General features: G+C 49.2%; 1 protein-coding gene across 1 annotated transcript in view; it reads left to right on the forward strand.

Moving 5' to 3' along the window:
* Positions 1-2,429: 2,429 nt before the first annotated feature.
* The window catches only part of COL27A1 (collagen type XXVII alpha 1 chain), a 145,628-nt gene continuing 134,045 nt past the window's right edge, over positions 2,430-14,012 (forward strand). Inside the window, exons 1-2 of the mRNA XM_082067769.1 lie at positions 2,430-2,945; positions 9,776-9,846. Of these exons, the coding sequence (XP_081923895.1) occupies positions 2,887-2,945; positions 9,776-9,846 (130 nt within the window). The 5' untranslated portion in view covers positions 2,430-2,886. The remainder of the gene's footprint in view (positions 2,946-9,775; positions 9,847-14,012) is intronic.

The raw sequence follows: 14,012 nt of genomic DNA on the forward strand, positions 1-14,012 counted from the left end.
GGAATTTCCACAGGCTTCTTCGCCAAGTATTTTTTCAATAGATTAAACCTTTATCTTAAACACTTAGGCTTGGCTAGAATATGTATTTCAGTGAGGAATGTGTGATGAGAAACATGGGAGAAAAATAGCTAAGAAAAAAAGAGATTTTATATGATTTCTGACAAGCTATTCAACTGCCTTTTGTCCCTAAAGTCCCAGTCCTCAAAGCTGGTCCTGATGGGTTGTCTGAGCTCCTGGGCCTCCAGAGGGGTGAGACAGGTTTGTGTCTGCATTGGAGTTTCCTGCAGGTATCTGGATGTGTAATTCAGCTGCGCTCTTCTGAAAAGGTTTTCTTGAGGACAGTGAGGCCGTGCTATACCAGTTCTAACTTGAACTTGATCCATTATAGCAAGTAAGGGAGCAAAATGAAGATGCTTCAGAGCAAAGCTGTGAATAAAATCTTATGCCTATAGAGACTGAGAGATGCAAAACCACAGTCCTAGCAAGCAGCCACAACTAAGTCAAATATATGTATTAAAGAAGAAAAGTCCCCAGCATGCATGGTAAGAGAAGGCATCATGTATAGGGGAGATCTGACTTACGGTGGAAACCTTAATTTTTGGCCATGTTCTGAGGTCAGGTTTTTGAGTGAAACCTGTATCGCTAAGTCAGGCCAGTGAGTCCTTGAATTTTCTGCTCCAAGTGCAACATCGTTGCCCTCTAACCTCAAGTTCAGGTGCTTGGTGGGAGGATGTTGATCCCATTTGTGACTGCATTTGTTCCATGGTGTCTTTAGTGCCCATACCCAGTTTTGAGCTGCTTTAGTTCTGCCTGGTCCTTTCCTCTGTCTCGGGGGATGATGCAGCCCCTGCCTCTGTGCAGCAAAGGGGTGGCTCAGCCTGGATGCCCAGCCCCATGCTGGATGCTCAGCACCCCACCAGACCTGTCCTTTGAGTGACAGACCTTGCAGGCCAAGGAGCCCCCGCAGCAGCAGTGACCATGTAGCTCTTCACTCACAGCCCTTCCCTCCCTCCTTCAGCTCCATCCCTTGCTGGTGGGGTGCCCGAGGTGCCCCCCTGTGCCTCTCCAAGCCTGCAGTGCAGCCCTGAACCTGCCCCTTGGAGGCTGGATCTCTGCTCATTAGCTGCTGTTTGCTGAAACCGGATACCTGGGGCACCCCAGCCAGGAGCGGAGTCCCCTGGCTGCAGCTATTTAAAAGGACAAGGGCAGCCTCAGAATTTCCACCTCTCTCACATCCATGTCCCTCCCAGCACCTCGTCCCAGCCTCTCTTCTCTCCTGGATCCTTGCAGCATCCATGACCAGCGAGTGGAGCGACAGCCCGAGGGGGACCTGCTGCCCGCACCAGCCCTGGGGAAGGATTATCTGTTGAATTTGGGGGAACCTCAGGCTTGCCAGAAAGCCTTGGCTCGGCCAGGGCCTGTAAGCCTGGCAGGCACTCGCTGGCTCCCAGCACAGGAGACACCTTGAGACTGAAAGGGAAGGAGGGAGAAAGAGGCTTGTTTGGTTGTGTTTTTTCCTGCGCCCCCCGCCCCTTTTATTTTTTTTTTTTTTTTATAAGAAGCAGAAATTGCTGTAAGCTGCTGGACAAATCAATGCCAGTGAACGCAGGGCTGCGGGGGGACGGTGCACAGCCTCTTACCCTGCTGCAAAGTAAGTGCTCGAGGCAGAGATGCTGTGCAAGGGGGAGGGAGCAGGGCCGAGGGGACACCCCGGGGTGCGGGGAAGGGTTGGGTGTGCTGGGCTGCCCTCACCTGCCCGTGAAATCCCGTAGAGATGAGAGGTTTGCTGTGTCCTGGTGTGGACAAGAGGGACCTGCTGGTCACCTTGGGGTGTGCTCCGTGGCTGGGTCCCCGCTCGGTGGGGGCACCGGGACGCAGGTTTTATCCACAAAAGTCCCCTCCCCTGATGGAGCTGGCTGAGCAGACTCGGTATCTGATTTACGACGATGGACCTTGCATGAGAAAACTCATTCCCATCTCCCTCTGCTGAATGTGGAGCCCCAGGAAAAGCCGTGTTGGGTACCTTGTAACGCGGGTCCTTTGCCAGCCTGTGGTGAGGTGGGTCGGGGCCAGTTTGGGTAGGGGGCTCCTGCCCCTGGCTGGGGAGTGCAGATTAGGAACAATAACCATTAGTAGCCTGCCCCAAACCGGGGGCCTGTGTTTCCTCCAAAGAGCCTAGAAGGGTCTTCGATTTCTTCTCGGCAGCTTTTCTGCCCAAAAGAGTTTCGTGGGTTGTTTTTTTTTTTTCATCATTTATTTACTTTGTATTATTTTTTGCAAGTGCTTCGGTATTACAGAGGAGGGCAGCAGAGAGAGGCAGCAGGGACATCCTTAAATAATTTTCATTTCTCAAAATCTGCCTTTTCCTCCTCTCTCTAAGTCCAGAGGAGACATCCTGGTGGGGGGGCGGGTGGGAGGCACATCTGCACTGCAAATAAAAATAATAATTACTATCACCAACCAACCAAAAAAAAAGTAACAGCTAAGAAAAAAAACACTTTCAATGAAGGACTTTGGAAATCAGAGCTCACAGAAACTATACTATTAATAAGGAGGAAAAAAAAGAAGGGCAAGAAATCCAGCGACCATGGGCCAGCCTGGCTTCCTAGAGTGTACTTTCTGTTCTCTCTCCTTTTTCCCAAGGTAATTGCAGTCTGCCGAGAGGGAGTTAAATGGGATTAAAAGATCTGTGTAAGCAAAAGGACCCAGAAGAGAAGGAGGAAGGAGTGAGCCGTCCGGGCCAGGGGGTGTCTTTGACACAGCTGAGCCCCTTAGAGAGGCAGAGAGCAGAGCTCCTGGGAAGGATGTACCCACAAACCGGCCTGTCCCCCTTTTTCTGATGGATTGCTGCAAAAATTGCCCGAAAGAGACAATGCACTAAACGTGATGGAGCCGGAATCAGAGCCGGTCTCCAGACTCAGAGCTACCGCAGCAGCAGGCAGGGGGTGAGTACAAACTCCGATTTCTCCCCGCGCCGGGGAAAGGGCATCCCGGGCGGGGATGGGGGTGCCCGGGGAGCCGGGGGATCCCGGGAGGGGCTGGAGAGCCGGCCCGGGAGAGGGGAGCTCCGTTCCCGGGTGGCTGGGGATGGGCTGGGGGGAAGACATTCCTTCTGCCAGGGGATGATGTGAAAACTCCTGGGCTGGAAGAGAAGAGAATGGGGCTGGGAGGGAAGGGAGGCCACGCTGGAGCGGGAGAGTGGGAATGGGGCTTGGGGTGTGCGGGAAAAAAGGGGGTGAGAGCGGTGGGCTCGGCGGCGGGAAGGGCAGGAGGACCCCCCCCATAACCCCCCCCAAATTCCCCCACACCGGGGAAAGGAGCTACCAGCCCGGGAACTGCTCCGAGGGGTGGGCGCCGATGTTGTAACCACGAAACGGGCAATTCCACGTCCCCCTCGCACACCTACACCACCCCGGGCGGGGGGAGCAGGTTCCCCAGCCCCCCCGGGAGCGGGGGGGGAAATGCTGGTCCCTGTCCGTGGGGACAGCGGTACCTGGAGGTGGCCGCCGCGGTCCCACGGGGAGCGGGGGAGCCCCGGGCTGGGCTGCGGCACGGCCGGGGGACCGGCGGTGCCTGGTGGCGTGTTCTGCGTGTGTTCCATAGACACTTCTTTCTATCTTTATATGCACATACGAAAAAAACCACAGCACACACCCTGCTGGTCTCCCCTCTCGCACGGCTGGGGCCAGCGTTTACTATTTTCATTGTTAAATTTGTTGTTGTTATTATTATTCTTTTTTCCGGGGGGACCAGCAAAGGGTTAATCCCTCTGGTTGCGTTGTCGGATGTAATGATGATTTACCGACACTCCCTTGGAAAGGCTGGGATTCTTCTGCCTGGCAGTTTGGAGGGGGAAAAAAAAAAAAAAGAGTTTGTGTTACAGGATCCCCCTCTGCTTCTGCCGGGCTCGGATGGGCTGTGAGATGGGGTGAAACGGTGGGAACGGGGCGAGGGGATTTCGGGGCACCCCCTTTCCTCACCCCCAGGGTCACCCCGCTCCTGGCAGCGCCCCCGTTAGCGCAGCGCTGGAGTCTGGACGTGGATGAATGTGCAGTTTCCTTTGTAGGCTGAGCACACGCTCGCCCTGCATGTGTCTGTGTGTAAAGTTACGTGGAGGGATCAGAACCGCTCGCAGGGGCTGCAACCAGCTCTCCTTGAGAAGTTCTCTCTGTGTTTATATACTCACAAGGACTGAATTTTAGCGCTTTAGGGTTTTGGGTTGTTTTTTATTTGCCCAGACGTGGCTGTGGCATGTCTGGAGATGCTGGTAACTGCAGCGTCTCCCGGTTGGAACCTTTTTAGCGTTGGGTACGGTCTGGAGTGAAATGCCTGCCTGGGACTGTGCGAGGGTGGCTGTCTGTCCAAAAAATGGAGAAGTCAAAAGGGAACAGACAGATAAAGATTCCTTTGAAAGACCGAGAGCAGCTCCGTGTTACAGGGAGTGAGGGGAAGGGCCCCGATGCTGGGACATACTTGGCACGAGACTCGGTCATTGCACAGAGCACCGACTTGTGAGCGGGATGGAGAAGCTGACCACGATCATGCTGCAGATGAGGACAAGGTGATCCTGCTCGAGTCCCAGGGCAAGTTGGACCCTGCTGAGACCGGGCTTAGGACACGGGAACTGCAGAGGAGGCAGCGTGGCAGCCCGCTTGCTGGAGTCTCTATCTATTCTTGCATCTCGGGGTCCTGGGTGAGCGCTGTGCACAGCAGCATGGGGTTTGAGTGCTGCAGTGCCATGGGAAACGTGTGCTTCGGGCTTTCCTGGCGACTCAGAATATGTGCGCCTTTTGTTCCCAGGATCTCTCCCTTACATACCTCGCCAGTGTGCTGCTCCGGTCCCTCCTCAGCAGAGGTCGCTTGCTGCCCTTCGCATTATCTCCATATGGGCTTTTTGGTGCTGGGGTTTGAGTTGCTTGGCAGAGTTGAGTGCTGCGCATCCCGCCATCCCCACCACTGGACGTTCCTGTCGAGGCTGTTAGTCTTGGAGAGGGTCCTGTGAGCCCGGAGCTGGCCTGTGCTCAGGCTCACCACCTCACCCTTGTGCTGCCAACTCTTCTTCAGGGTGGGCAAGAGTGATGCTGCCTGAAGGCAGCTCGTAATGGGAACCTTCTGGGATGTTCCCACGTGGCACTGGGGGTCCCGTGTGTCCCAGCACTCCCGCAGCATCCTCTGGAGCGGGGCTGGTGGCTGAGGTGTGGGGGACACAGGGAGGGATTTCCATGGGAAACTCTCCCCTTAGCATCCTGGGTTAGTGCCTGCGTACACCAGCCAAAAATCTCTGGCTGGAAGCAGAAATCAATAGCTGGTTTATAAAGCAGAAAAGGTCCAGGGCTGATACAGGGGTGTGTACGTAACCATGTGTTCCCTTTGCTCTCCCTGGAAACTGGGGATGAGACGAGAAATATCATAGTTCCAGGAGCTCTGGAAAGAAAGCAGAAGTCGGCTCTGAAAAGGATGATACTAGTACAAAATAAGATTTGTACCCCAACAAGCTGGGACTGGAATTGATGCTGTGGTGCAATTTAAAGCCTTGATATGTAGGTTGTGATTTTTTTTGTTTCCTGTTGGCTATCAAAACTGCCTGGGAGTCTTATGAAGTGTCACCTCCAGCCATGTGCAAAGGATCTTTAGCAACACAGGCATTTTCTCCTGTTAAGATACATTGATCTACAGCTAGAAATGTAGATTTGCCCTTCTTGAAAAGCAATTTTCAGCATCCAGCTGGCTTTCTGGTCTTTTGAATAGAAAAAAAATGCACCTGAATGGAGTAGAGTCGGGGGGAATCATTTTTCCACCCTGTAAGAATGTTTGCGATTTCCCAACTGTAAATGAGGGAGAAAACAAAATGAAAAATTGAATGCTGCTTTGGGCCCTAGTAACATTTTCTCCAGTTTCAACCCATTATCTAAGCAAACGAGATGTAAAAATCATTTGGACTTCTGTTTTTCTAAGGCAGGGGCAAATCCTTTAATTTAAAAAAAGCTTAAATTGTTCCAACAATTCCAGAAATTGTGAAGTGGTGAGTGAACTGATCACTGCTATTTTACAGAGTGCTTCAGCTTTCTCAAACTTGCGCTTTTTTGAGGGTAATTCCTGACCAAGTGTGGCTGTTGTCTCGCTAGTGTCCTTGGGTCAGTGGAGTGCTTTATTCCAGTGGTTGTCAGGTAAGAACTGAGAGGTTCAACAGGATATTTCCCTCATTTTGCACTTGAGGTTGCCACCCTGGATGTGACTTTACCAGGGCCAGCAGCAGGACATGCTGTGCACAAGCCACCTGGGGAGGTGATAACTCATCCTGCAAGTCACAACCTGCAGCTTTCAGCATTCAGATCATTCAGGGCTCATCGAGGGGATGACAATGAGCTGGAACCCCAGGGCACTGCTCTGTAATTGTGTGCTAATTAGCAGTCCTGATTTCATCAGGTCTCCGGACTGGTACATGCTACCACGAGCACACAGGGACATCCCGCCTGTCCTGAAGCCTCAGCAGAAGTGGTGCCTCAACCTTCTCGTTGCTTTTTGAAGCAGCTCCTCAGGATGGTTATTCTTGGCCGCTACTCACATGCGCGTGGTCCTCACTGGGAAGATGCTAAAAACACCATGAAGGCTGAGAACTGGTGTTGCTGATCTGTCCTTCTCTGTCTTTTGCCTTGCACTTTTTGACACTGGTTCTCATGGAGCCATCACAGGAGTCTACCAAAAGTAGCAAAGCAAAATCTAAGTTGTAGTCAGTAGCTTCAGTTTGCTGTAAAGGGAGTTTGTCTGCACTGGGAAACTTTTAGGGTTCATGTGAGCTTACATCATAGGTATTTAGGGGCATTTCTCTGCCTAGCGACTACAGCAGTGGGATCCTCATTCTGGTGTGCACAGGGCCTATGCAATAGAATAAATAAATGCCTTTAGTGGGTAACTCTTGATAGAGTCTCTGTGGAAATCCCTGGTTGTGGGAAGAAGCTGCGATAAAGGCAAGGTGGGCTTGATAGCTCTATATAAGGAGAAAAATCTTCCTTTACTATTGCTACTCAAGCTGCTTATGCAATCCCGTCGCTGCGGAGTTGTAACGGAAAAAGAGCCTGCATTATAAAATCCTGCAATAATTAACAACCCCATCAGTCACAGGTCTGCCATTTGGAAGCTGCTTTTGCTTTTTCCATTAAGTTGGTAAATTTTGCCAAAGTGTTTTTCTTCAGTGTTTTGGCGCTTGTCCCTGCTCTCAACTCTTACAGTATTGGCTGTGTGAGGGGTCCAGGAGCCGGGCTGAGGCCAGCTGGATCCCACGCTGCGCATTCGTCTCCTTTATAGCCCTGTCGGTGTCACTGGAATGAAATTACGTGCTGGATTTTCCCCCAAGGCTTGTTCCTCAAACTCCAATGGTCAATGGGGTTTTTGGAAGCAGTTTTGGGTCGTGAAGATATTCCTGCACCCCTGCAAAGAAAGAGCGGGACTTCAGGAGGTGTGTTGTGTGCACAGTGTTTGATCCTCACCAGAGAAAAGGTGTTCTGAATGCTTGGCGTCACCCCCTTCTCCTCGTCTTCCCATGCACTCATTGGGCAGTCAAGCCCAGCTGCTGATACCCAGCAAGGTCTTGGCTCCATGCACATGTGGAATTGTGTCCATAACTTAAAACTTCATTGTTCCTTTGGAGGTGAGCACAGAAATGCAGGTCTTCCTGTAAAGGGCATTTTGGCCTTGTAAGTCATAGAATCATAGACTCGTTTGGGTTGAAGGGACCTTCAAAGCTCATCCAGTGCATCCCCTGCAGGGACATCTTCACCAGCTCAGGTTGCTCAGAGCCCCGTCCAGCCTGGCCTGGGATGTCTCCAGGGATGGTTCATCCACCACCTCTCTGGGCAACCTGGGCCAGGCTCTCACCACCCTCAGGAGCAACAATTTCTTCCTCACGTCCAGCCTGAATCTCCCCTCCTTTAATTTTAAATTGTTACCATTGTTCTATTGCTTTTTATTGTCATGGAAAGACTTATGCTAGAGGCAGCCATGAAGAATCATCCTATTCTCCTTCCCTTCCTACCTCCCCTGAATGAGCTGGGACAACAGCTCTTCTTGAACTCAGCCATGTCCTCAGCCCAAGAGCTGTGTCCCATGGATGAAGTGGGCAGAAGACAACCAGGTCTCCCCAGCTTGGAGATCTCTTGAGCGTAGTGAGGGTTTCCTGGTTAGCATATGTCTGGCTATAGGACATGGTGAAAGAATAGCGTGATTTGGCTCTTCCAAGCTGTTGTTCCTTTGTGCATAAACTAAAGCAGCCCCAGAGCTCCCGAAATGTGCAGCCCAGTGTCAGGGTAATGGAAACAGCATAGAATGATGTGGACCATCTCATTTGTTTCCCAGCCAATGAGGGGCCGCTCCAGTATTTTGTCCCTTCAAGACTTAAAATATTAGTTAGTGGCTGGATTCCTGCATGGAGTTTTACATTCAGGGCCAGGTTTCCCCACTGATGTGTAAATCACTGTGGTTTCATTTTAGCTGTGGGAAAGGATCTCTTGCACTAGATGAGGACCTGGCCCAGGGTGATTAATCCATTGTCTCAGAGGATGTTTTCTTGCACTAAAGCTCAGACTTGATGGCAGGAGAAGAGTGGTCTCTAATCCCATTTGATGAACGCTTTGTCCTTGCCAGATGTGAAGAGAGGAGCAAGCTGCGCTCTGGCAGCGCTCTGCGGGTCCCGGCGTTCGCGCTGCCGCGGCTGCCACCACAAACAACCCCGGGATGTCCCACACCGCTTTCTTCTGCCCGGGGACTTCTGTAGCTTACATTTTTTACCTCTGTTCCTCCAGCAGCCCTTGCTGATCAAGCCGTTAAATATAAACTCTAGAAGATGAGGGAACTCAATCTTCAGACTTTCCACTGACACTTTTAAGTGAGCTTAACCAAGGAGTTTCCTATGTTCTTTCTTTGGCTATAAATCGAGGAAGCTGATGGGGGAAGAGTGGGCTTCAGCTACCTTTCTGGTCAAAGTTTTCCTCTCTGCTGCTGTTTTCAATGGCACTTCAAGGATTAAAGTTTAGCTAAAACCGAAAGGTTTGCCCAGTTCTCAGGTGTGAAAGGGTCTGCGAGCGCCTGCGCTTGGGAGGCTGCAGCTCTCACACCTTCTAGAATTTCCTGCCATACCAAGCTAATGAGAAAGTCATTAGTGGCAAGAGCGTAGGGTGCTGAGTGGTTAGAAGCTGCCCCTCATCTTTGCATCTAGGTGTAAAAAGAGGAATAGATCCATGTAGGATTTGGTATGTTTAGAATGTTTTTAAGCATGTAGTAAAGCAATAGGACTCGATTTTTTTTTTTTGCTGAGGTGCGGGTGACGTGTCACCATATGTCAGCCCATTTTCTACCTGTGTCCTCACAGACATGCACTCCTGGTGTGTCTTTTGACCTTCAGATTTTGAATTATTTCTCCATCCGCTTGCACTTCTGATGTTCTGTCCTGGACAAGTGCCAAAGAGCAGCAGGAGCGAAGGGACGGCTGACCTGGCAGGGACAACCCCACATCTCAAAACACTGCTCTGGTCCTTGCTCAAGGCTGGATCAACAGCCCCTAATGCCAGTGGGAAAACCTTCCACTGGATTCTGTGTTCTTCAGATTACTTTAAAGTAGCAAAAATAAACTTCAGTCGGATCAAGTGCTGTTCTGCCGAGCGCCTGTTCTCCATTTCCCAGAGACACGTGGACACCTGTAATCAAGACCCTCAACAGGGGGACTAGTTTTTGTTACTAATGTTATAGAAACTCATTATTATTTCTTCTTTTCCAATTTTAGGGGACTCTGCTTTCTCTGGACTGTATTATGTTTTACCTGGTTCCTGGGATTCACACAGGGAAATTCTGAAGGTAAATTAAACTTTTTCTTCCCCCCTCTCCTCTTTCAACCAAAGTAAAAGCCAGGTGCTTTGGTATCACTTTAGGGCTGTGACTTAATAACATCTGAGCCTAGTGCACACAATTAAATGCATTTATTGCTGATCGTTGCAGTATTCCTGATACAGGTAATGTAGTTAACAGCTGGCAAAGGAACCAGTTTTTTACAGGTGATTTCATGCCCCACAGGACTTTCAGAAGTGCCTGTCTGTCTGGTGGAACTGGTGGCGATGAAGGACTTTGGCATGTCTAAAATGTCACTGGCATCTCCCTGCACGTGCCTGGTACTCAACTAGAAAGTGCCCCTTGAGGTTAAGGCATTAAGGAATTAAACGTCTCTGGCAGACGGGTTTTTCCTTGACTAGAATGTGCAGGCATGTAGGGTGTTGTGCATACAGAAGTGATGTGTGTTCTAAAATTAAAGCAAATTTAAGGGAGAAAAATACCACAGAGGGTGGCTGATAGTAGAATGAGTATGTCTGGCTCAGTCCTTGTGCTATAGGTTAAGTATTCTATAGGGGAATGATCATACATCTTTGCCTGGTCTTCGCATCCCCTCCCCAGTGCTGCTGGGGTCAGGACAAACTAATCAATGACCCCATGAGAGGGGAGATAGAAAGCTCCAGAGTCAACAAAAATAAAAACAAATTTGCCTTTTACAGTTGATAGTGGGAGCAACATCTGCGACATAGTCTGCAACATCTGTTTGTAAAGGAGCCACCTCCTCTTAAAATAGCAACACCTCTTCCACATGGATGCTTTACACAGGCATAAGCTGGAACTCAACGGCTTCCTTCACAATCTGTAGACAACAATAAGTGGACTCGCAGGCTCCAGGGCTCTGCTCTTAGTCTCCAAAACATGAAGGACAAATAGAAAGCCGGTGGCTGCTCAGCTGTAAGGCAGCCCATGGAGCACTTTTTACAGGGGGAAAAAAAAATAAATACATCCCTGCCATCAGCAATTTTGAAAAATGTAATATTTTCCAAATTCTGCTTCAATGCAAAGAGGTGAACATCTGGCTGAATCACTTAGTCAAGCAGTTTTCAGAGCAAGTTTTATGTCAGCTCATAAAGAGGCAGAACAAATACCGTGTCTTGGCGTCTCTTTTTTTTTTCAAGTAGATTTTAATATGTTGTTTAGATTCATCTCTATCCATCATTTTACTCCCATGATACTTATGGGATGATGCCATGTCTTTTGTTGCCATCAGTCTAAAAGGAACTCGTTCACTTTGCTCTCAGTGCATTAACTCAGTGTGGTAGGTAACACCCTTCTGAGATACTTTCTCTGTGCTTGGTTTCCCCACAATCAGAGGCGGGCTTTTTTGGGTACCAGAAAGTGCAAACTTCCAGGGAAGCAAAGGCTGTAAGGAAACACTGGTGACTTGAGACTGTATTATCACTCAGGATTTTCAAACATGAGATTTACAAAAGCAATAAGAGCTTGTTCTTGGAGCTGTGTGAGGATGAAACCAAGCCAGTGCTGTGGGCTTTTGAAAACCCTGCGGTTATTACTGTAAGGCTTAGGGGTCTTCCTGCACACTGGAAAATCAGGGATGTTTTTTTCCTTAAGTGTCACAAATCCAAAAGATCATGAGGTTGGTGAGTTCATCTGACGTGGGCTGACTAAAGGTCTGGGCAGTGACTTTTGGAAACGTAGCGTTTATTCAACCCAACTTTAGCTGTGGGCATCGCATCTCGGCTGCTGGAATCTAGGAAGTTGCAAGTTATTTCTGTCCTGCCTTTTGGCTTCTTTTTCTTACAAAGCTTTTTTTCATGGGGGAGCGGGGAGGGAAAGAAAGAGATGGGAAGGAGAGCAATAAAACATGTAATCTGCTCTTTCAGAGATGATCGTGTAATTGTTCAAGAATCTCTGTGCATCTCGAAGTTTTTTCCCGGTCGCTCAAATGTTGTTACGGGAACGTTGCAACCAGCTTCAAGGCACCTGGGACCAGGCAGCTCTAAGCGAATGGCTTTTTAAATAATGTGTTTTGATGGAAAAAGTATCTACAGAGGAAAAAATTTGAAGGGGAAAAAGAATGTTTTGCTAAACTTGGAGCTACTTAGGGAAGCCAAAACTACCTTGTGTTTTATGTGAGTTGATGACACCCCGTCGTCCCAGGGGATGTGCCCCACCAGCCCAGGGCGGTCGGCATGGGATGGAGCAGCAGACGGGCTGGGTGCACTGGAGTTCTGAGCTCTGTGCCTGGACCTGCTGCTGGAAAATCCACCTACGTGTCCTGCATGAGGCTTGTTTTAATCAGGTTTTGCATAGGCATCTAGAACTTGGCTCTACCTTAGTGGGTTTAGAGGGAAAGGAGTGGTTTGGTTTTGCTTTTTTTCCCCTTTTTCTTAAGGACTGTTGGATGCAGTTGCTAACAAGGCACTTGGATTGGTCTTGCAAACAGCAGCAGCATCCTCTGAGCAGGGAAACATCATTATGTCTTTGCAGAGCAGCTACCGAATGAATAGCTCCTGGAGTTTAAAGTGTGGCTGCCTGGTAGAGACACACCACTGCCTGTCTCTGGGAGAACTTAAAATACATGTAGAAATTGGATGCTGGAGTCTAGCTCCTAGTTTAAGTGGTAAATTTATTTCCTTTGGGTTAATTCCTTTGAAGTCTGTGGCAAGGGTCCTGTTTGACTTCATTAGAGCCAGGCTTTGGGCTCTGGAGATTATCCAGTGTGAAGATGCTGCTGTAAGTCCTCTATTCAGTGGAGAGAGGGGAAGGTTCTACCCTTGCTATGCTGAGGGACAGCCCCATTGGGCTATATGGCAGAAAAAAATGGTGGGGAACCAAGGATTTCTTAGTATGGGAGAAAAACCTTTATTTATGTTTGCATGAGCCATGCAGTAAATTATCCCCTCTACATAGAGTGGAAAATTTCCATCCCCCTTCATGTCTTCTCCTCTGCTAGAAAATGAGGCAAGCAGCCTTAAAAAAGGGAGGTGGGAATAAAGCTGAGCTCAGACAAAGTAAATATTGATTGACTTGCCAAAGTCAAGGAACAGAGGTTTTCTCGTTATCCTCCTCCCTTTCTGGCCAGTGCCATTACAGGGCTCAGACTGGCCTGGGTCTACAACCCTTCTGGCCATCACTGAGGGCCTCATTTAAGTGCCAGGTCTCCAAATATTGGATATTGTGCACAATATTTAATAGGCAAGGGTGAAAGAAGACTAATTCCAAGACCCCTTGAGAGAAGCAGCTCATTTTTAATTTGGACAACCTTTGATTTACTTTTCCTTATGGTCTAGGAAAGCTGCACTCCCGTGAGCTGACGTGCAGCCGCGATTGGCCCTGTCGCGTTTCTGATTGTTAAATTCTTACCTTGCGAGATCAGCACTTGGATTATACAGGCCAGACTAGTTTGCCTAAAAAGCACTTAAATATGAGAATTAGCTGGTCATCAAATTACAGGGATTGAATTTGGGCAGCGAAGAGGGAAGGAAATACAGTTATCCTGGCTCATTTTTGACAGTGGTAATGTCATGGTGATCTTTACAGCCTTACCTTTATCTGTCTATACCATGTAGCTAACATCTTATATTAGACCAAATTTCAAGCTGGAAAAGAGAGCAAGCTTTTGGGCATATGAACCCCTTTTTCAGGTCTGGGCACATTTACCTTTGCAGCTCTTCTCTCGTAGACTTCAGCATCTTCCCCAGTTAAGCAGTTGAGCTGAGATTGCTGCCAGCTGGCTCCAGTGTGTCTTGCTCTTGCCTGATAATCTGCCTTGGACTCTGAGCTGTGTGACTCCTGTCAGACCTTGGGGCCAGAAACCAGAGGATTCTGTGTGTCTGTCCATTGCAGACTTCTCCTGGAGCTGGTGGAGCAAGATAGGTGCCTGTAGACATCAGTCCTCCTTGTCCTGCCACAAGGCTCCTAAGTGACAAATGTGGGGGAGAGTCCTACCCCTGTTGCTCCGTGGCAGCCATAATTAATTTCTCAGCTCTTCACAAACCAAGTCTGGTTCCTCCAGCTTATTAAAATAATTTGAGGCTGTAAGATGATCCACTGAGGGAAAAAAACCCATCGCTGCTGAGAACCTAACGTGGTTCCGTGAAACCTGGGTGCGATTTTTTTTGATGCTGGGAGGCACCTTCACTTCCCTAAACTCTCCAAAGTCTCAAAGATCA

The sequence above is a fragment of the Streptopelia decaocto genome (genome assembly GCF_964273445.1).
Source record: "Streptopelia decaocto genome assembly, chromosome: 17".
In the NCBI taxonomy this organism is placed as follows: domain Eukaryota; kingdom Metazoa; phylum Chordata; class Aves; order Columbiformes; family Columbidae; genus Streptopelia; species Streptopelia decaocto.